This window comes from Heteronotia binoei, chromosome 13 (assembly GCF_032191835.1).
Source record: "Heteronotia binoei isolate CCM8104 ecotype False Entrance Well chromosome 13, APGP_CSIRO_Hbin_v1, whole genome shotgun sequence".
NCBI classification, from domain to species: domain Eukaryota; kingdom Metazoa; phylum Chordata; class Lepidosauria; order Squamata; family Gekkonidae; genus Heteronotia; species Heteronotia binoei.
This window is the reverse complement of record NC_083235.1, coordinates 35222274-35245277: the sequence shown is the minus strand read 5'-3', so window position 1 is coordinate 35245277 and position 23004 is coordinate 35222274. Positions and strand designations below refer to the sequence as shown.

Sequence of the window (23004 nt, the reverse complement as noted above, 5' to 3'; positions counted from 1 at the left end):
TATGGGATGGTCAGGCACACAAAAACTGTGTGCGTGGGGGGGAGGTGTGGGGGTAAAGCCACTTTCCCCTGTCTGCTGTTGTCTCAAATACCAAAGAGCTGGTATATATCTGGAAGGCACAAAACTCCCTTTTTGCATGTGTGCTACAAACTCCTCATGTTGTTTTCGTTCCCCATTAAGCACAAGGACTTCGTAATAACAGATTTCCTACCTGTAACTGATGATCTTTGAGTGGTCATCTCTGCATTCACACTCATGGGATGAAGCGCCAGCATTGATCCCCAATCGGTAACTCCAAAGTCCAGGATTTTTTGCTGCCCGACCCCGGTAGGCATGCGCAACAGCCCCAGTGTGCATGCCCACCCGGTGGGCGCGAATATCCCACCAGTTCCTTCCCGCCGCCACCTATCAAGAGCACCATGACTGGTAGCAGAGGGGAAGGAGGGCGGGTAGTGTGAATGCGTAGATGACCACTTGAAGATCATCAGTTACAGGTAGAAAACCTGTTTATCTTCTTCGTGGTATCTGTGCTTCACACTCATGGGAAATTAGCAAGCTAGGCTTACCTGGAGGAGGGAGCTGGCGGTTATGCAGAAGTAGCAGCTTGAAGGACCAGGGTACCCAGCTGTGCTCTGCGACGCTTCCGGACATCCAGGGCATAATGTCGGATGAAGACATGAGGAGATGCCCAGGTTGCAGCCAAACAGATGTCTGCCGAGGAAGCACCCTTCAGAAATGCTGTGGACGTAGCCATAGCCCTAGTGGAATGTGCACGGAGTGGCCCTGGCAAGGGATGCTTAGCCAACAGGTAGCAAAGTTTAATGGCTTCCGTAATCCACTTAGAAAGTCTCTGTGAAGAGATCTTGAGACCCAACCTAGGGGCCGCATAGGAGACAAATAGATTGGGATCCTTCCTGAACGGCTTGGTGCGATGCACAAAAAACAACAACACCCTCTTAACATCCAAGGTGTACAGACGTCTCTCTTCCGCAGAAGAAGAAAGGTAAAAAGTAGGCAGAAACACTTCCAAATTGAGGTGGAAACTAGACAGCACCTTAGGGAGGAACGAGATGTCGGGGGCCAAGGACACCCCATTGTCCTGAAAAGAAATGTATGGAGCATCACACCACAGAGCCACTAGCTCACCTGCCCTCCTGGCCGCAGTGACGGTCACTAAGAAGGCAGTCTTCCAGCCTAAAAGATGCAATGGGGCAGGTAGCCAAGGGTTCAAAGGGCTGCCTCGATAGCCAGTCCAGGACCAACGTCAGATCCCAAGCAGGAGGAGGAATCTTAGATGGCAGGTGAAGCCGCAGAAGACCTTTCAAAAAACGTTTTGTATGCTGGTGGGTAAAAACGGATGCGCCATCCACAGAGTCGTGATGAGCCAAGATGACAGCCAGATATACTCAAATCGAAGAATGATTAAGTCCAGCATCAACAAGAGATAGTAAAAACTCAAACACAAACTCAAGACCAGCAGAATGTGCATTGATACCCTTGTTCCGCAAAAAAGACAGGAACTTAGACCACTTTTCCGCATAGGAGTGGCGAGTTGATAGCTTTCTACTGTTCAACATGACATGTTGCACTCTGTCAGAGAATTCTAGAAGCTGACCCTCCAAGCTGTCAATTTGAGGTGAGGGGTGTCGTGGTGAAACAGGCGGCCACTTTGAGCCAAAAGAAAGTCCGGTTCCGACGGAAACTTGTGGTGACATCCCCCTGCCATGGCTAGGAGGACAGGAAACCAAGTCTGTCGAGGCCACCACGGAGCAACTAGGATGCACTCCGGATGCTCCTGGGCCAATTTGTGAAGCACTCTGGTGAGAAGAGGCAAGGGAGGAAACAGGTAGAGGAACTTGTCTGCCCACGGAAGTAGAAGACCATCCCCTAGGTATCTTGGGTCCGTCCCTCCTCTGGAGCAGAATTGTTCACACTTCCGATTGTTTGCTGTGGCAAATACGTCTATTCTGGGATGACCCCACTCCTGGAACAGAGGTTCGAGGTAGCTCCAGTTCAGCTTCCATTCATGATGGGAGATGTCTCCCCTGCTCAGGGAGTCCGCTTGAACATTGAGCTCCCCGGGCAGTTGGGTGGCTACAATGAAGGTCTGAGAAGCTATGCAGGTCTCTCAAAGCTGCATTTCCAACGCACACAGTCTTCTGGACACAGTCCCCCCCTTGATTATTTATATAACTGACAGCTGTTGTGTTGTCCGACATCACAGCTCCGGTCTGACCGTTGATTAGAGATAGAAATGACCTCAAGGCCAGATGAACTGCCATAAACTCTAAAAAATTGATATGATGGTGAGCCATCGACAGGGGCCATGGGCTGCCTATGCAGAGATCTCCGAGGTGCGCTCCCCAGTCCCACAACAAGGCATCCATTGTTACTGTGAGCGAGGGGAGGGAGAGATGAAATGGAGCTCCTCCGCAAAGATTGGACTTCATCTTCCACCAATCCAGAGAGTGAAGCACCAGCGAAGGAACTTGCAGAATCTTGGACGGGAGATCTCTCACCGAATTGTAATTCCTGATGAACCAGAACTGGAGGATTTGCATCCTCAGCCTTGCGAAGCGCAGAACATTGGTAGTAGCCGTCATGAGGCCCAAGAGACTTTGGATCTGCAGAACAGAAGCGCATCTCACCGCCTGAAGGAGTTGAACCAGGGAGATGATATCCAACGCTCGGAAATCTGGAAGAAATGCCAGGTGCTGGGTGGTGTCCAAAATCGCTCCGATAAACTGAACTCTTTGCGCTGGGACCAGGTGAGATTTCTTCTCATTTACCAGTGCACTCAAAAGGTTGAGAATCACTTGTAGATGCGGTCTGAGAGAAGCTTCGGACACAGCAACCACCAACCAATCGTCTATGTAGGGGGAAAAGGATGATACCCTGGAGGAAGGAAAGCCACCACAACCATGGTCTTTGTGAAGACCCTAGGGGCCGTAGAGAGCCCAAAAGGGAGCTCTTTTTCTCCTTATGCTTCCTGGGCTCAACAGAGCGAGAGTCCTGGGCCCCATTGGCCTTCTTGGCTGGGGTCGATGGTTCCGACTGGGATGCTGAGTTTGCGCGCTTGTGGGGGCGGTCGGCTCCTTGGAATGGTTGGGTCGGTTGGCTCGACAACAAGACCAGAACCGATATCAATGCTGGGGTGGCCATCGAAGTGCTGGTCAACACCGATGTCGACATCTGCGGTGCAAGAGCCAATTTTACCAGTGCCGCTGAAAGTCTTGCAGCTTGGTTTTTCCTTGTCTGCTTGGAAAATTTCGAGCAATTATGACAGGATTTCACCTGATGACCTTCCCCAAGGCACAGCAGACAAAGAGAATGTCTGTCTGGAGGAGGGATCTTGCTCCCACACTTAAGGCACCACTTAAAAAAAACCCCAGTGCTTTTCAATAGACAGGGATGGTGGGAGAAGAGTGGGGGAAACCCCCCCTAAGGGTTGAAACAACTAACTAATAGTCTCTAATTTTTTCTTTTTTTTAACAGGAACTAGGAGAAACCCGGAGAAGGAAAAAGGTAAATAACTACCGACCGGAGTAATGAAGAACAAGTCTATCTGACGTGGTGATAAAGAAGGAACTGGCGGGATATTTGCGCCCACTGGGTGGGCATGCGCACTGGGGCTGTCGCGCATGCCTACTGGGGTCCGGCAGCGAAAAATCCTGGACTTTGCAGTTACTGATCGGGGATCGGCGCTGGCGCTTCATCCCATGAGTGTGAAGCACAGAGACCATGAAGAAAATTATGTAGATTCAGTGCTGGACAACATTATACTGACTAGCATATGCTGTGTGTGACACAAGTTGGTCACGGGACTCTCAGTCACATGTTCGCATGGGGAAGGCTGTGAGGAGTAAGGAAGGACTTCCCTTCTGTTACAATTTCACCTCCAGGAAATTGCCCAGGAATGGACACAATGAACCTGAGGAAAGGGCAAACAACCCTCACCCTGCAGCTATTTCTGCTAACAAAACAGTGTGGGAGGAAAACCTGAATGCCCTCCTTCATTCTCTTGTTTGATTAATAAACACTGAAATAATTTTTAACTGAGAGGTTTTTAAAGGTTAGCGTTCATGTGAATATGTGTCTGAGAATGAAGCCAGACACACGTGGCCCTACTCACATCACATGTAATCTGTATTTTGGCCCTAGATGTGAAACAGGTGGGATTGGTCAAATTCTGAGAGTTCTCTTGGGAAACCTTTTACAGAAACTTTCGTGAAGGGCTGGAGAAATTTAAATAGCAGTATAATCCAGCTGTTAATTAATAAATCATGACTTGAATCTACCAGAACTTTCCACTGACAGAACACATTTCCATCAGTGGGACATGGCTTTCTCACCTCTGCCCTCCCTCTGAAGTAAAAGACAGTCTGCAGAATTCAGTTTCAGAGAATTCAGAGAACTCCCAGATACTGAACGAAGGAGGAAATCAGTGACAGTTACTCCCCCTTCCTCCTGTGCAAATCCATAGGAAGATCCAGGCATCTAGCTGTTAATTAATAACCCAGTTCTTGAGTCTTTTGTCTTATTGGTGAGGCATAAGAGCATCAGATCTTTTTTAGGTTTGAGGTGTTCAGGGGGGGTTTTGAGCAGGAACGCACAAGAATGCAGTTCTGGCTGGCTTGGTGTCAGGCGGTATGGCCTTTTATGTAAATGAGTTCCTGTAAAACAATGGTGACTTCAGAGGGTGTGGCCTAATATGCAAATGAGTTTCTGCTGAGCTTGTTCTACAAAAAAAGCCCTAGAGGTTTCTAAGCTCCATGACTGGAGAATAAGGCAATCAGTTGAATAAGCAGGGTGAGGGAGCAGCATAGAGATCAAAAAGGAATAATAAAATCATTTATTTTATAAAAATCTTAGTTTGATTAGGCTTTATCTGAGAAGAGTCTCAAAAGATAACGTGTATCCATTCTGCAGCTCAGATGACAGTAATACAGTTTCTAGAACATTAACTATATTGCCTGTGCTGGTTTGGGTTGATCACGGGTCAGTATATAATCTGCCACTGTAGTTGGTAAGTAGGAGACGGGAATGTAGAAGAGTTTAGCATCCCACCCTGAAGAGTAACGAGTGCGCGGGTGGCGAGATGTCAGAGCATGTTCCATGGAGTCTGTGACCAAGCTGAGATCTGCGCTTCCTGAATGGAGGAGTCCTGACAATTGTTTGAGGCCTTTGTGTGAGAAATACAAAGCATAAGACAAGTTACTTCTGCAGCGTGGGAGGCAGCTTGCAATTTTTGGTAACTGAAGGGGCTGCACTGAGAAGCACATATTGATTTACACGTTATACTACTCTGGGACACTGTCCCAGCAGAGAATTTGGAACCAGGAATATATCAGTGAGAATTTGCCTTTCACCAGAAGGCCTTCTGGGTCCAGTCCAGTCTCCATCACACACAGACACAACTCTTATGAGAAGCACAGAATCATAGAGTTGGAAGGGACCTCTGGGGTCATCTAGTCCAACCCACTGCACAATGCAGGAAATTTGCAAACACCTCCCCCTAAATTCACAAGATCATCATTGCTGTCAGATGCCCATTAAGCCTCTGTTTAAGGAAGGAGAGCCCACCACCTCCTGAGAAAGTCTGTTCCACTGACGAACTACTCTGTTGGGAAGTTCTTCCTAATGTTGAGCCAGAAACTCTTCTGATTTAATTTCAACCCATTGGTTCTAGTCTGACCTTCAGGGGCAACAGAAAACAACTTTACACTATCCTCTAGATAGCCCTTAAAATACTTGAAGACGGTGATCATATCACCTCCTAGACGCCTCCTCTCTAAACATGCCCAGCTCCCTCAACCTTTCTTCATAGGACTTGGTCTCCAGACCTCTCACCATCTTTCTTGCCCTCCTCTGGACCTGTTCCATCTTGTCTATATCCTTCTTAAAACATGGTGCCCAAAACTGAACACAATACTCCAGGTGAAGTCTTAGCAGAGTAAAGTGATACCATCATTTCACATGATCTGGACACTATACTTATGTTAATACAGAATCTGTTAATACAGAGACAATCTCTCATGATATCTCTCAATTTAAGGGCTCATCTAGAAGAGGAGGGGAAGGATAACCAATTGAAAGCCTGGATGGGTGGGATGATATGCTAATTTCCCTGTCACATGTTCAAGGCCAAAGAAAATGGATTCCCCAATATAATGTGAATTTACACTGCTCCATTTAATATGGAGTAAAAAATGGGCCTGATGTCTGTTGCAACTTTATAAAGTATTAACTAGCAAAGAGTTAAGCCCATTCTTTTAAGCGGAGGCATTCGCTCTTGAATCTTGTCGAAGATGTCAGGTATTAAGTCAATCATTTCTTACTTGACAAGTTTGAGTGAAAACAGGCTTGGGCCTCCTTACTGATTCCAACAAAATCATAAGAAGACCACTTTTCTAAACTAAGAAGGGGAGTGAATGCTCCTCTATCTGTGTCTAGCAGAAGACTGAGACAATAGGGTTGCCAGCCTCCAGGTGGTACAAATAAAACACAACCCAAAGGTTATAGTGACAAATAACTATGATTTGTATAAATATACAATACAATAAAGAGAGGGATATTCCACAATATTTATACAATACACAATTGTGCAATACTCAAATTCATAGGGACCCAAAGTCTCCACAAGATGTTCTCTCATTTATGGCTCACGCTCCCAAACGGCTAAAAGTCTTGTGGAGACTTCGGGTCTCTATGAATTTTGTTTGAGTATTGCACAATTGTGTATTGTATAAATATTGTGGAATATCCCTTGTTGATAAAGGTGTGGCAGAAGTTGATGACCTGTCCAGGGAATTCCAACTTCTTTCTACACGTGAAATTGAATGCCTTTGCCTCTACTGGAGGTGACACAAAGTCCGTTTTGGATTCTGGATTCAAGAAATGGACACTTTTTAATGTTTTCTTCAAGGGACTTGTTTCTCTTTATTGTATTGTATATTTATACAAATAATAGTTATTTGTCACTATAACTTTTGGGTTGTGTTTGTATTTGTATCTCTGGAGTGACTTCTCTCTACTGTAATTTTGGCCTCCAGGTGGTGGCTGGAGATAGCCCAACTAATTTCCAGGCAACAGAGATCAGTTCAGTATCCCATTATTACAACTGATTTCCAGGTGACAGAGATCAGTTCAGCTGGAGAAAATGGCCACTTTGGAAGATGGACTTTATAGCATTATACCCCTACCCAACCCCCCAACCCCCAGTCCCCACCCCAAAATCTCCAGGTATTTCCCAGCCTGGAGCCAGCAACCCTAGGTGTGGTACACTCTAAGGGCTTATATTCCCTTGGGCATCCCTCCTTCCACACTAAATGTCCAATTAGGTTGGATACTTCTTTGCATGACCCTCCCAAGAGCTGCAACAGAACCTTGTGCTTTCTGAGAGCTGGGAAGGAAAATTTCTAAAGTTTAAAAGAGAAGGAATGGTTCTCCATTACACAAGGGACATAATAACTCCTGGGCAACTTTAAAAAAAAAAACTGGCTCAAAGGGGATGCAGCTGAGACTATTCTGAAGGCATCAACCCTGAAACTTCTGTGTGTCTGAGAATTCTTGGTTTTTCTGTCTAGCAAAATTTTATTGTGCTTTTCTTCCAAGCAGCTCATGGTGGCATAATCAGGGGTGGCAAATGGTAGCTCTCCAGATGTTTTTTGCCTACAACTCCCATCAGCCCCAGCCATTGGCCATGCTGGCTGGGGCTGATGAGAGTTGTAGGCAAAAAACATCTGGAGAGCTACCATTGGCCACCCCTGGCATATATTATTCTCCCATTCTCAAAACAACCCTATGAGGTAGCTTAGGCAAAGAGACAGTGACTGGCCCAGCAAATTTCATGGCAGAGTGGGAACTTGAACCCAGCTCCCCCAGACCCTAGTCTTATACTGTACCCATGGCTCCTGCTTTATGACTCCTGTATTTTCTTTTACATCCACAATACCCCAAACAACACAAGAAGTAATTTCCGCCTTACAACTCACAGGTATCAAAATACTGCTGCCCATATTGTACTTTGATGTCGGAAGGTAACCGAGTCCATATATCTTTGTAGGTTTCTTCTACAGGCAATGCAATGGATGTACGAAAAGCGCCAGGCTCAATAATGCTGACATGGACCCCGAAAGAAAGCATCTCCCGCCTGAATTGGAATCAAAAGATAAAGAAAGGATGCCTCCAACTGGAAACCATTTCGTTTTCATTATAATTATTTTGGTTTCTACTGATTTCAATTGAAGATGCATTCATGGCCATAGCTTTTTAGTTTTCCATTCTATTTGGGTAAAGTTTTCAGAGATTGTACCACTCTCCCAGAGGAACCTCCTTGCCAAATTTAGATGGAAGATTCTAGTATTATGGCCAGTTTAAGACATCTGCTGACTCTGATTATTTTGTTTTCCATTTGAGCAGGCAGCAGGCCACTACGACAGCAAGTGACTGGTGGAAGTACTATGGGAAGGAATAATGGGTTGCAGTAACAGAAAACTGTAACAGCAGAGGTACTAACAAGATTTTTACTCTTTATACATAGGATCCTGTGATCTGTCAGCAAAAGCCACTGATGGGTCCCAATATTCCAGGGTCTCCCATCTCTGTTCCTTAACAGCCGTTTCTGAGCCCCCACAGAGAGTAGTCGTGCATTGAAGGCTGCTGTGGGAGGGGAAGCATGAGAACCACTTTGGCAGGTCTGGTACCAGGGTTTCTGGCACCCTAGGTATCCAAGCCCTCCCCCCCCCATTCCCGTGCCTGTGGCAGTAAGGGTGAATGCAGCAGTGGCAGGTGGTGCAGCACTGAGCACATTCAAACACACCTGCTGACACACTGCCTCCACTCAACCTTCCTGGGTCTGTGCTTCCTCTAAGCACCTCCGAGGGCACCCACTGCTGTGTCGTGCCCCCCCTGGTGCCCCTTCCCTGCTGCCACCCGCATGTAGGCAGGGAGGCAGAGGAGGGTGGCAGAGAGGCAAGTGGCAAGGGTGACTGCAGTGAGAAAGGGCACCACGGGTGGCAGGGAGGGGTTTATTTATTTAATTCATTTATACCCCACTTTTCTCTCCAATGGGGACCTACGGTGGTTTACATCATTCTCCTCTCCTCAACATTTTTCTCACAACAACCCTGTGCAGTAAGTTAGGCTCAAATTCGCCCAGCGAGCTTCTACTCCACAAGTGAGGATTTGAACCTGGGTCTCCCAGATACTAGTCTGACACTCTTAACCACTACACCATGCTGACTCCCAATATCAATATATTTTTTTGAGACAAGTGGCTTAGAAATATTTTAATCATAAAGTTCCTCAACAAGAGTAAAGACAGTTCTGTGAGGGCAATATTCAGGTGGAAAACTGCTTATGAAGAAAGGGTGTGGGTCTTCTCCTTTTAACTGCAGCCTCAGCAGCTGTACTTGTGGAAAACAAAACCTGCCCCCTGCAAAGGATCACATAGCTACACATTTAACACATAGTTCTGCCCTGAAACTATCAAATGAAAGGGTGAGGTCAAGATTGTTATATGATAATTGATTTGGCTGGGGGCCAGGGAATTGATGTGGATGTCTGTAACATTTCTCCCTGGTAAGCAATAGGGGAAGTGCCACTAGTGAGAAGTTCCTGGACTGGCAACCACCCATCCAATATTAAACCATGCATGTATTTTGGTAACCTTAGTTATGTATTCTTTCCCCCAATCCTGACAACCAAAGCTGCCTTGGATGAAGACTAGATGTGTCACTTGCTTCTCAAACTGTGGAGGCATCTGCCTAAAGTTTCTCATGCAGTTTCTGACAACATTCTTCTTCCCCATGATCTAGTTTTATTTAGTGTAGTTCAGGGGATCAGATTATTTCAAGTAGAATAGATTGGATTTATATCCCACCCTTCACTACCTGAAGGAGTCTCAGAGTGACTCACAATCTCCTTCCCCTCCCCACAACAGACACCCTGTGAACTAGGTGGGGCTGAGAGAGCTCTTCCATAACACCTCTTGAGAGGAACACCTCTGAGAACTCGTTACTGACTCGAGGTCACATCAGCAGATGTATGTGGAGGAGTGGGGAATCAAACCCATTTCTCTCATATAAGAATCCACACACTTCACCACTATACCGAAGTGGCTTTCAGTTTCAGATTTACCTGCAGAAGCACTTGCCAGTTAACCAGTTAAAAGAGCAAACTGCTGAGTTGATACTTTACCTCAGACTGTCAGAGAAGGCTTCCACACCAAACTTGGATGGACAGTAACCTCCACCAAAGAATGCCAGTCTTCCCATCACACTGGCCACATTGACCACTCTTCCTCTAGCTCTCTTCACCAGGGGCAACATCTGCAGTGTCACATCAATCACCCCAAGCAAGTTGACACTTAGGATTTTCATGAAGTCTTCTTTAGCCAGCCACTCATTGGGACTTGTTGGTGCACCTATACCTGCATTATTTACTACACCCCAGAGCCCTGTGTGAGGAAACAATATATTAGTGTCCTTTAACAATGTCCAATAACAATATTTAATGTCCTTTGGTGAAAACAGGCAACTATCTTACTACATAGCAAATGCAGAGAATTTTGCTCGCTTCTTGAATGGGTGTTAAAATACTGAAATGAAAGATGACTGGGGCCCATGTTCTAAGATTCTGCAATGACCTTTGCCCTGCCCTTTATTACTGACACATTCTGTTGCTATGGAGAGAAGTCATTAGTTTTACATGGCCTTTCATGTATTGTTGTATATACACATAGTTTGGATTTTCATGTGTCAGCAAACCTTTGAGGGATTTCTTCCCCTCATTATTTTATTAACAAACCACACTACTCTCTCTCGGCTTGACTTCGTATGGACTTCCACCCCATAATACAACAGACAGATTGCTTGATGCATGGTTTCATAATAAAGGTGTGTGAGTGAGGGGGGGGGGGGACATTAAAGATCAACATGATTTTTTAAAAACCCTCACAAAAATGTCTATTTAAATCTTTACAGCCTTATATAAATTGCATTTGGTAACATAGCATCTGAACCCTGTAGAGAAAAAGAAGGGTTGATGACACATTCTAGATGCCACAAAACTCTGCAGTTTGCGTAAATAACTTCCCTGCCCAGTACCTCATGCAATTGATTACTGCCAGTTATCCAGAATTGCAGCCAACTTCTGCCGCTAATTGGGGCTATTGTATAACTAGATGGGGTGTCAAATATATGAATGATGAAGCAGGGATTTTGTAACATGCAAATTAAGCAACAGGTACTTCATCACCCTTGAGAACATGTGCTAATTGTGAGGACACCTTGACTCTAGCTATTCCTACACTGAGTACATGGCAGGGCAAAATTACAATATATTTGCAGTAATGACCTTCATCCTAGTAACAGGAATTATGCGGCCATGATCCAGTCTAGCATCCTGTTTCAAAATTATAAACTGTAAATCAACCTGTAACTCTTCATAGGGATTGCTTTTTTCACTGGACTATTAATAACTGCCTGCCTTTGGGGAGATGCTATGTGACTCTACCAAAGAGCTTTCAGCCTTTAAATTGCCCTTAACAGCAGGACTTCACAGTTGGCTACAAAGAGGACAGGGATCAAGACAGCACATAGGGGCACAGACCCCTTCAAGTAACTTGTCATCCTTCTCAGGTGAAAGCTGAAATATATCCAAGCAACTTGGACTAACCAAGTCCAAGATGTACTCTGATACAGAATTTAAATCTGGAACTAGCCAAATCCAAGATGTACTCTGATACAGAATTTAAATCAAGGGTGCGCTCAGACTTCAGCCTTGGCCACACCTAAAATTTCTCTGGAACTATTTGTTCTGGAGAAATGTGATCACACCCTAATCCCATCTCACCCCGTGGCTGAGTGATCAGACTCCCACCATGCAGTCACCACAGAGAGGGGGTGGTGGGCAGCTTTGGTCTTTTTAGAAAGTCTGTTTTGTATGTGTGCATAACCACTTACTTGCCATTGGGTGAATATGCAGTTATGTGTATACATATCGCTAACAGCAAAAAAAGAAAAGTAAAATAGCGGCTAAGGAGTGGAAACCAGACCTCCTAAAGGGCTCAAGTGTACTACAGAGAGATCAGTCATCAGAAGTGCTCAGTGGGGCTGGTTCAAACAGAAAACAATGGACTTTATTCAGTGGTGGGAAAGTCAGTGAAGATGGATGGCTGACAAGTGGGGAATGGAAGACAGATGTAACTCTGTGGATGAGCTCTTTAAATCCATTGGGAGAAGCAATGACAACAGATCAAAGTGCTCATCTGACTGCACTCCTAGTGTATCCAAGTCAGAGGGGATGGCAGTGATTTTAGGGATGCTAGCCTCCAGGTGGGACCTGGGAACTCCCTGAAATAACAGCTAAACTCTTCAATCCCCCTGGTGAAAATTGATGCTTTGGAGTGTGGGCTGGATGGTATAGTATGCTACTGAGGTGCCTGTCTTCCCTAGGCTCCACCTCCAAATCTCTAGGAGTTTCCCATCCTGGAACTGACAACCCTATCCAACCCCATCTCCCCCACCCTGCTGGTGGCCAGGGTAGGCTGATTCCCAACCATATATTGCAAAAGGATCATAATGACCCAAAGGAGCCTGGGTAGCTGGTACTCTGCAAAGACAATGTTAGAAAAGTTTAATATAACCCCAAAGCAGGCTTTCGGATGAGCTTGTCTCAAGAAACTCTCCACCTACACACAAGTCATCACCCCTCCTACCTTGTTATCAGCATCTACTCAGAATACTAAGGAGCATGAGGTCTTGCTCTTGGGAGTAATGCAGAAACTGCTGTCCTAGCAGGTATCCCCAGAGTGTTTCTAAGATTGCAAGAGACCCACTTAATCCCTATGGCTGTGTGTCAGATGGCAATGTTCTTGTCTGATAATGTCTTCATCTGCAGACAATATCAGACAAAAACATCAAACTCCATGCCATGCAAAGCTGTTCCCTACTTCCTTTCTTACATTAAGCTGCTCTTAAGGGAAATCATAGTGTTTGTCAACTGGTAACCTGTTGGTTTTTTGGCAACTTCACCTCTTGAAGCAATGAGTTAATTAATTGTTTGCTTATGCATGTTGATGCTTAGCTATTTAGTGGTAGAACCTATCAGCAGCTCTGCATGTATCTCCTGTCAGAAACTAGGTGTCAATATGTATATTAACCTGTATTGGTAAGCTCTAGTTGGGTAATCAATAGATTGGGGATGGTTTAGGACAGGGGTGTCAAATATGCGGCCCGGGAGCTGAATCAGGCTCCTATCAGGTCCTCAAGTAACTGGCTGTCATCTGCTTCCTTCTTCCTCTCTCTTGCTTCCTTCTGCATCACAGTTTGCTTTGCAAGGCTTGCTCAATCGCACAGGAGCTACAGAGCAAAACTTCTATTTTCTCCATTGGCTGAGGCTCCTCCCTTGAGGAAGGTGGAAAGGCAGAGCCAGGCTCTCTAAATCGCACAACAGAGCTACTATGCTAAGCCACTCTTCCTTCTATTGGCTGAGGCTCCCCCCTCAGTCCTCTGGGGAAGGAAGAAAAGAACTACAGCTTCCTTTGCCCCCTTCCCTGGATCCCATGGGAGAAATACAAAGAAAACACCTTTAAGACAAATGAGTGCTAACGTTTTAAGCATGTTTTAAGTTGTTTTTTAAAAATGTAATTGTGTTTGTCTGTGTCCTTTATAAATGTTATATCTCTGCTACTTTATCTTAAATAGGTATACATAAGGCCTGGCCTGATATGGCCCGGCCCAACAAGGTCTCACTTATGTCAGATCCAGCCCTCATAACAAATGAGTTTGACACCCTTGGTCTGGGTAGAAAGCATTGGGTTACAGTTTTACAATCCTTTGTTCAAGCCCTAGATCACACACCAGTTGCCGTTTAGATCTCAGAAAGTCAACATGTAGTTAGAGAAGACAGATACGATGTTAATTCTTTTCTTGTTTGGTAGACCCCCTTTCCTCACCAGATAAGTAAAGATTACTTTTAAAGCTAAATGCGTATGGCTAACTGTTTTGTGCAATAATCTGCATTACTCTGCTAAGAATCCCTAACATAATCCTACAACATTCTAGGAATATTTGAAGTAAGTTATTCATGTCACTGGTCCTGTCTGCACAGAGACTAAGTATGGCATGATGAAGAAGAGACAACCAGTCACCTTTGTCCCCCACACATCGTTTCACCCACTCGGTGGCAGCTGCAACACTCTCTGTGCTGGCCACATCCAGGATGGTGGTCTTCAAGCGATCAGATGTGGCATTCTCCAGCTGTTCAGCCGCCTTTTTGGTGAGACATCCTGCTAAGACCCTCATGCCGTTCAGATCCAGCTGCTTGGCGAGCGCATTCCCAAAACCAGAGTCGCAGCCAGTGATGAAGACATATTTCTCTGTCAGATTCTCCACGGTCTGTCTCTCCCGGTACCATCGGCGAAAGAAATAAAGGATCAGCAACACAGCCAAGAAGAACCACATGGCAAAAAGCTTCAGGGAGTAAATGAATGAAAAGAGAGTAAGAGAAAGTAGATCAAATGTTTACTAAGGTCGTTTTCGCACTCACCTTAATCAGCAGCGACGACCCTCTTCACCGCGCAGGATCTGCGCGGATTTCGCACTAATTGCCGCGGAGCACCCAGAAGAGCTGGAAAGTCCCGGCGCTTTTGCGGCACAAACGGAAACCACCAAAAACCAGTTTCCGTTTGCGCCGCAAAAGCGCCGGGACTTTCCGGCTCTTCTGGGTGCTCCGCGGCAATTAGTGCGAAATCCGCGCAGATCCTGCGCGGTGAAGAGGGTCGTCGCTGCTGATTAAGGTGAGTGCGAAAACGACCTAAGTTAGGTCCTCTTGGCTGACTGTCTCTTCAATGGGTAACTTGCTGCTTAATAATCTAAGATGGTCAGTTGATATTGCATCAGTGAGAGTTCATGGTATGGTAATAGTTGAGAATCAATTGCTTTGAATGACACAAGAACTTAGGTCCTGTGATTCTATGTGCCCATTTAAGATAGCCACCATTTTTCTGTAAAAAGCAGCAGTTTCTAAGATTAGGGAGCCCCTAGGGGAACTTACTTGTGCATGTTACCACCTCCAGGTGGTTTATGTTCAGTCGCCTATTTTTTAGTTCGTATCAAATGGTTTGTGGTCCAAAACCTATATACAATATTCTCATATATCCAAAGTTAAACAAAACAACCTGTACATGTGTACAAAAGTCCCAAATAGCAAATTATCTGAATTCCACAATTATGTTGGTCTCACTCCTGCAAAAATCTCTTCAGTCAATATCTATACTTCCAAAGTCCCTTAAGGAATAGACAGTTGTACATACAAAGTTCCAAAAGCCAAAAGATGATGTGTTTCCAGGTATTGTATTGTGTTTCGATTTAATCTTTATCAGAATTATATTGGCTTCTAAGTGGGATTTGATCTCAACAGGATTTCAAATAGACAAAGGTTCATGACATAAGGTGTTTCTAAGTTCTGTGGGACCATATTCAGCTTGTAAGCACAGCAGGGGCCATGTGTTACAGTCAGTGCACGTGGAACCCCACAGCAATGGCAAACAGGCTCCCCTGCAACTGTTTCAACTCTGGAAAACAGCATGTGAGGGAAGGTTAAAACCCCGTTCCTAGGCCATCCTCCTGCACTGAATCTGGTCCTGTTAATAAAACTGGTGGCAGAGTATAAGCTTTTGTGAGTCACTGCTCACTCCAGAGTTGAAGAAGGGAGCAGTGACCCATGAAAGCTCATACCCTCCTACAAATTTTTGTCAATCTTTAAAGTGCTACTGAACTCTGCTCTTTTCTACTGCTACAGACACTGTTGCTAGTTGTCTGATGCCAGGGAGTGATGTAAAACATTAAATTTTCAAATGATGAAATGTTTACAGCAATATATAACTGGGAAATGAATCCTTCAGTAAGCTTTCAGATATGGTTTATATCAGAGATGGCCAAACTTGCTTAATGTAAGAGCCATGTAGAATAAAAGTCAGATCTTTGAGAGCTGGAAGACATGAACAAATATTACACAAACATCTTTATTAAAACTTGTAATACTTTCTTTGAACAGAAAAATGAAATACATATGCACTTTACAACACAACTCATGCTAGGAGGAGACTTTAAATAATAAAAAAAACCACCTAAAAGTTGAGAATAACAGTCCCCATAAGACCAGCATAGGGGAAGGGTAGGGAAAGATTTCTTGGCCCTAGTGGGAGAAGGAAACACACATATACCATATAAATCACTGACCACCGTTTGCATCACTATACATCTCTCTTTGCCTTGACATGAAGGTTAGTAAATACAGCTCCAACAAAGACTGTGCAACTAAACGGGGGGTGGGGGGCTGCACTACACTCTTTAATTCTATCCTTCTGTCCAGTGGCTCCCTCGGCTCTTGCACTTTCTTCCCCTGCTCTGTCTCTGTGTGACCACTGTGGTGGAAAAGAGCTTGCAAGCCTGCCCATTTCCCCCTCCTTTCCCACTTCACACACAGTGGAAATAGTTGCCTACCTATGAGTCAGCGCTCAGAGGTACCAGTGCTAAGCATGCTTATTTGAGAGTAAGCCTGCATTAAGTTCCCTCTTGACCTCCAGGAGCCGCACAATATCAGTGAAAGAGCTGCATGTGGCTCCTGAGCTGCAGTTTGACCACCCCTGGTTTATATACTGCTGTAAATATTTTAACATTTCCCAAGGCTTCAAGAACTTAAAAAGGGTTACCTACATATTCCAGGATGTATTTATTTATTTATTAGATTTATATCCCACCCTCCCCACTGAAGCAGGCTCAGGGCAGCTTACATATCAATAAAACTATTACACAAATAACAAATATAAACAATATCATAATAAAAGCATTTAAAACAGCAACAGGAACTATAGCCACATTTTAGAGATGCTAATGTATTTAATGTTTAATGATGGCAAAAGTATAATTTCATATTTTCAGCTAATTTGTCCAGATGTTCTGTTGAGACATAAGATCAGGTCTGCGCATTCAGGTGGTTAGATTATTTCACTTAATATGGCAGTCTTCAATCTTAACAGTCAAAGGCTTGGCAGAAGAGCATGGTCTTACAGGCTCTGTGGAATTGAGGAAGATCCTGCAGATCCCTCACATTTTAGAAAGCTCATTCCCCCAATATGGAGCTGTGACAGAGAAGGCCCTGGCTCTAGTTGTCTTTAGCCTGGCCATCTTAGGGCCAGGGATCAAAAGAAAGTTTTTGAACTCTGACCATAGTACTCTCTGGGGAACATGTGGAAAAAGACATGTATTGCCTTATATTGCCTTAAAGCACCAGCACCTTGTAACGAATCCAGTATGCAATAGGTAACCAGTGCAGCGCTTTCAGCACAGGCTGAATGTGTTTCCACAAGGGGAGCCCCAATAACAGTATAGCTGCAGCATTCTTTGCCAGTTGAAGCTTCTGGTTTTGAGACACGGGCAGTCCCATTATCTCTACCTCTGGAACACGTTTCCCATTGCTGGCCTGATTCTTATGCAGTTGTCTCATGTGTGTGCAATACTGACACGGCGGCATGTTTAAATGTAAAATTTTCCTAACAAAAATCAGTAGCAGAGTGGATAACATGTAAGTGGGCTAGACTGATGGTGACCTTGTTAATATATTTAAATAATACAATTTTTAATGAGGTGCTTTATTTGATGAAATATACATGCCTATTCTACAGGGCAGAGAGTTCAAGGCCTTCCCCTGATGTTGCCTCCCTGGCTCTGGGATTCAAAGAAAATGGAGGTTCTCTAATCTACTTTTAAATTGTCTGTGACTATGGCTACATCCTCTTGCAGTGAATTCCACATTTTAATCATTCAGTGAGTAAAGAAGTATCTTGTATCTCATGCCTGTCACCTTCGCTGGATGCCTCCCAAATTCTACTAATTGTGGGGAGGAGAGGGAGAAAAAGTTCTCTCTGTTCATTCTCTTAAATGACTTTTTGTGCCATTTCTAAAGGAAAAGGAGTAGCAAAAAAATAAGGAGGATCATCTTCTTTGGCTCCTGAGGGTAGAGCAGCAGTAGCAGCAAAACACCTTGAGGAACTGCTGGCTTTATAGAGGAATTTATCTTTAATCCTTCTACAGCATGGAAGCTGCAGGAATGATCCTGAGTAATGTCTGGTGTGTTTCCTGTTGTATGATAAAATAGAATGATAAAAGGTTTGGAACACTTTCTCTCTGAAGAAAGGTTAAAACGCTTGGGGCTCTTTAGCTAGGAGAAACGTCGACTGAGGGGTGACATGATAGAGGTTTACAAGATTATGCATGGGATGGAGAAAGTAGAGAAAGAAGTACTTTTCTCCCTTTCTCATAATACAAGAACTCGTGGGCATTCAATGAAATTGCTGAGCAGTCAGGTTAGAACGGATAAAAGGAAGTACTTCTTCACCCAAAGGGTGATTAACATGTGGAATTCACTGCCACAGGAGGTGGTGGCGGCTACAAGCATAGCCAGCTTCAAGAGGGGATTGGATAAAAATATGGAGCAGAGGTCCATCAGTGGCTATTAGCCACAGTGTGTGTGTGTGTGTGTATGTATTGGCCTCTGTGTGATACAGAGTGTTGGACTGGATGGGCCATTGGCCTGATCCAACATGGCTTCTCTTATGTGACTGTCAAATCTGAGGGACCAGCCCTCTCACTATAGCTCCCTTCATGCACTGCGCTCATCATCACACAACTTGTTGGTGGTGCTGAGTCCCTGAGAGGTCCACTTGGCTACCACCAGGACAAAAGCCTTTTCTATCTTGGTCCCACCCTTGTGGAATGCTGTATGAGGAGCAGCTTTTCGTATTTCTCCCTTGGGATTCAGGCAGCCGAGTAAAGCCTTTTCCCTCTTCCTCCACTCTCTTCAGCCTGATCTTGTTCTGTTGGCTCTCTTGAAACTTAGATAAAATAGCCACTGTGCAAGCACCAATCCATGGGGTGACATCACATCATGATGTTTTCTTGGCAGACTTTTTATGGGGTGGTTCATCTACACTTTACCCCCGGGAAGATGGGCATTCATTTTACCGACCTTGGAAGGATGGAAGGCCGAGTCAATCTTGAACCCAACTTACTCCGGGATCGAACTCAGGTCATGAGCAGAGCTTCGACTGCAGTACTGCAGCTTACCACTCTGCGCCACAGGGCTCCTTCTTGAAGTTTACCCACTTCTTTATGTTTTATCGATTATATATGAATGACCAGGGTCTGACTTTATTGTATACTACGTATTTTTATATCCAGTTGTTTTATTGTTGCAATCCACCCTGAGCCTTTGAGAAAGGGTGGAACACAAATCTAATAAACAAACACAAAAATGTTTAAAATTGCCTTTAAAAATAAAACCTGGAAAACCCTGGTAGTATGCAGTAGAGTAATGTTTGCTACTGGGAGGCTAAGGCAGGGAAACTAAAACTGCCATATGGCAGCCACACCAGTAACAGGGAAATTATAAGTGCCTAACCTCGGTGGAAAACATTAAGGTGTGTTGAGCAAAGGTTAATGTTCTGAATCCACCTCTCCTGTATACATGCCAGTCTGATCAGATGCAAGACCAGCTTGGCTTTTCCAAATTACATAACTGCCTTGTAGACTGATCTGTTGCTTTTCCTCTCCTTAAGTTCTTCCTCTGGGAACTTAAGGGTGATGATAATGAAGAAGAACAACAGCAACAACAACATGATGATAATGAGGAGGAGGAGACTGAATTTATACTCCAGCCTTCACTTGGAGTCCCACAGTGGCTTACAATCTGCTTTCCCTTCCTCTCCCCACAACAGACACCCTATGAGGTTGGTGGGGCTGAGAGCTCTGACAGAAACTGCTCTTGAGAGAACAGCTCTGAGAGAACTGTGGCTTGCCCAAGGTCATCCAGCAGCTGCATATGAAGGAGTGGGGAATCAAACCCAGTTCTTCCAGATTAGAGTCTACTGCTCTTAACCATAGCACCAAACTGGCTAGACTATGTAAACTCAACATGAATGCCTGGCTGGTCTTAACTCAGGTGTCTTTCCTCCTGTTAAAGTTTTCAGCATTTTTCTAGCTTGGCTACTATGCCTTTAAGAGTTGCATCAGAAACAGCAATTTAGCATGTGATGCCTGCTGTAGAGTTATTTCTTGGCAAGAGCACAACCAGTAAAACAAACAAACAGGCAAGGTCATACTGGTTCCTATTTGATTTGGAGGCAAAGTCAGTGATTTTTCCAACAGAATACAAAGTGATCCTAAAGCACATCAGGATATAAGAGGAACACCATCTCCAAAATGTGATTGTTCCTAGTCTCTGACTGTATGTTCACCCTGGCAAGTTGTCTGCACAACAGAGCTGAAATATGAATTGTGCCACACCCATATTTGGCATCTGCAAAAATAATATGAACAAACATTCCCAGTAATTTCAAATCACCTCAAAAAGGAATGTATTACTTTGCCATCAAAGGCACACCCATGCCAGAAAAGCAATATTTCCAGCCATGGCTGAAGAATTTCTGGCTATTCTCCCCCACTTTTACCTCATGGATTAGTCTCCACATGACTTACAACAAGAGGATTCTAACTGCAAATGATAGAACAGTAAAACCTTTCATATAGCTTTCAAGCACTCAAAAGTGTAGATCCCTTATGGATAAGATTTGATTCTCCTTCCTTGGAAGTTTTTAAACAGAGGCTAGATGGCCATCTGACAGCAATGTGGATCCTGTGAATCTAGGGGGAGGTATTTGTGAATTTCCTCTATGGTGCAGGGGGTTGGACTAGATGACCCTGGAGGTCCCTTCCAACTCCATGATTTTATGAATAATTCTATGAACAACTTTTGAACTTAGCTCTGAAAAGTGCCTTTAAGGACAGTTCGATGCTCAGAACTTTAGAAGGTGGTCACCTCTATTTGTGCAGATCAAATTGCTTCTTAGGAAATACAACTGGAAGAGCCAGTTCAGGTTTTCAAAAACACACTCCAGTGCCACACAGTTCAAGGCAAAGGATTATGAGCCAGATCAAAAGATAGAGCTATTCAGCTTTTAGTGACAGATTTATGACAGATTAAGTGAAAGTCTTACCAGATCCTGTGGCTTGTGGAGAGGATCAAAGCCTCTTCTCAGTTCCTGCCCACGCTCTTCTCTGTCTCTTGCAATTTGCCTACGTAGAAGCAGCTGCTGAATTCTGTTATACAAGTGATTGCAGATAGCCCCTCCCTTTCAGCCAGGAATGTTCTGTAGGCAATACAGGCAGCCGCCTGGATTCACATAGCTGTGGGGCTTCCAGATACATTGGGGAAAGTCTTTCAGGAAGACACGGTTGTTTTTGCTACAGATCGTTGGGTTCCCCCTTGTGTTCCCATTTGCAGCCCACTTCCCCTGTTCTGTGTACATGAGTATGGCAAAGAGCCTGTTTCCATATATGGAGCCGAGAAAAGCGGATTACTCTCAAGGGAAAACCACAGTTATTATTTATTTATTTATTTATTTTTCGCATTTATATCCCACCCTCCCTGCTGAGGCAGGCTCAGGGTGGCTTTTTCACAAGCAGTTCTTTTTCACAAGCAGCTGGAGGAGTTGCAGGTTTACATCTGTCTCTCTCCCATTGTGTCCTCCCCGCTCCTCCAGTTTTCAATATTTATTCATTTAGATCGTTTGTATCCCTCTGTGACAGGTACACAGAAATGTATCTCATAGACAGAGCACCAGATCAATTAAATGCTCTGAATCGACCACAAGGGGGCTGTACTGGGAAGATCTAACAGGAAGGTGGTTAGACAGCCCTGACATGGATAGCCTAGGCAAGCCTGATCTTGTCAGATGTCAGAAGCTAAGCAGGGTTGACTGTGGTTAGGACTTGGATGGGAGACTGTCCTTGAAATACCCAGTCAGGAGGCAGGGGCAGGCTTAGTCAGCCACCTCCCTGAATATCCTTGTTAGGGGTCAGTCACCAGGTTGAAATGTCTTCCAGGTGCAGACACACACACATAAAATACACCCCCCCCCAAAAAAAAGGGAAATTGTTGTTCAGTCGCACAGTCAAGTCCGACTCTTTGCGACCCCTTGGACAAAGTCACACCAGGTCCTCCTGTCTTCCATCATCCTCCGAAGACTGCTCAAATTTGTGTAAGTTACATCAGTAACGCTGTCCAGCCATCTCATCTTTTGCCATCCCCTTCTTCTTTTGCCTTCTGTCTTTCCCAGCATCAGGGTCTTCTCCAGTGAGTGCTCCCTTCTCATTTGGTGGCCAAAGTATTTCAGCTTCAGCATCTGACCTTCCAGGGAACAGTCAGGGTTGATTTCCCTTAGGACTGACTGATTCGATCTTCTTGCAGTCCAAGGGACTCTCAAGATTCTTCTCCAGCACCACAGCTCGAAAGCATCTATTCTTCTGCGCTTGGTCTTCCTTATGGTCCAACTCTCACAGCCATACTACTTATGGCCATACTTCCTTATGGTCCAACTCTCACAGCAATACTACTGGGAATACCACGGCTTTGACCAGTCTTGCCATCTCTTGTTTTACTACATCCAGATAACCTTGATTCATAGAATTACATTCCATGTTCCAGTGCAGTATTGTTCTTTGCAGCATCGGAGTTTCCTTTCACTATCAGACACATACACAGCTGAGCATCCTTTTGGCTTTGGCCCAGCTGCTTCATTCTTTCTGTGGCTACTTGGACTTGCCCTCCGCTCTTTCCCAGTGGCATATTGGGCACCTTCTGACCTGAGGGGCTCATCTTCCAGTGCCATATCTTTTAGCCTTTTGTTGCTGTCCATGGGGTTTTCTTGGCAAGGATACTGGAGTGGGTTGTCATTTCCTTCTCTAGTGGATCGCATTTTATCTGGGTTCTCAGCTGTGGCCTGTCCATCTTGGGTGGCCTTGCATGGCATAGCCCACAGCCTCACTGAACCGTGCAAGCCCTCTCGCCATGTCAAAGCAGCAATCCATGAGAGAAAAAGGGAGGTTGTTAGGCAGAAAAAGTTAGGTTTTGGAAACTCTTAAAGTCAGGTATTGAGGG

General features: G+C 44.7%; 1 protein-coding gene across 1 annotated transcript; it reads right to left on the bottom strand.

Moving 5' to 3' along the window:
- Positions 1-4837: 4837 nt before the first annotated feature.
- On the bottom strand, positions 4838-21191 carry LOC132581771 (17-beta-hydroxysteroid dehydrogenase type 6-like). Its single transcript, XM_060253177.1, has 5 exons — positions 21062-21191; positions 14156-14477; positions 10201-10459; positions 7995-8152; positions 4838-5182 (listed from the first exon to the last, which is right to left on the bottom strand). Exons 2-5 carry the CDS (start codon positions 14466-14468, stop codon positions 4965-4967), a joined length of 948 nt encoding a protein of 315 aa, XP_060109160.1. The 5' UTR covers positions 14469-14477; positions 21062-21191; the 3' UTR covers positions 4838-4964.
- Between the last annotated feature and the right edge of the window lie 1813 nt (positions 21192-23004).

Coding starts and splice junctions, on each gene's coding strand:
- LOC132581771 (XM_060253177.1), bottom strand. CDS start 14,468: ATGTGGTTCTTCTTGGCTGTGTTGCTGATCCTTTATTTCTTTCGCCGA. Junction 8,153..10,200: donor GCCTTCTCTGACAGTCTGAG/GTAAAGTATCAA, acceptor ATTCCAATTCAG/GCGGGAGATGCTTTCTTTCG. Junction 5,183..7,994: donor GCAGCAGTATTTTGATACCT/GTGAGTTGTAAG, acceptor TCTCACACAAAG/GCCTCAAACAATTGTCAGGA.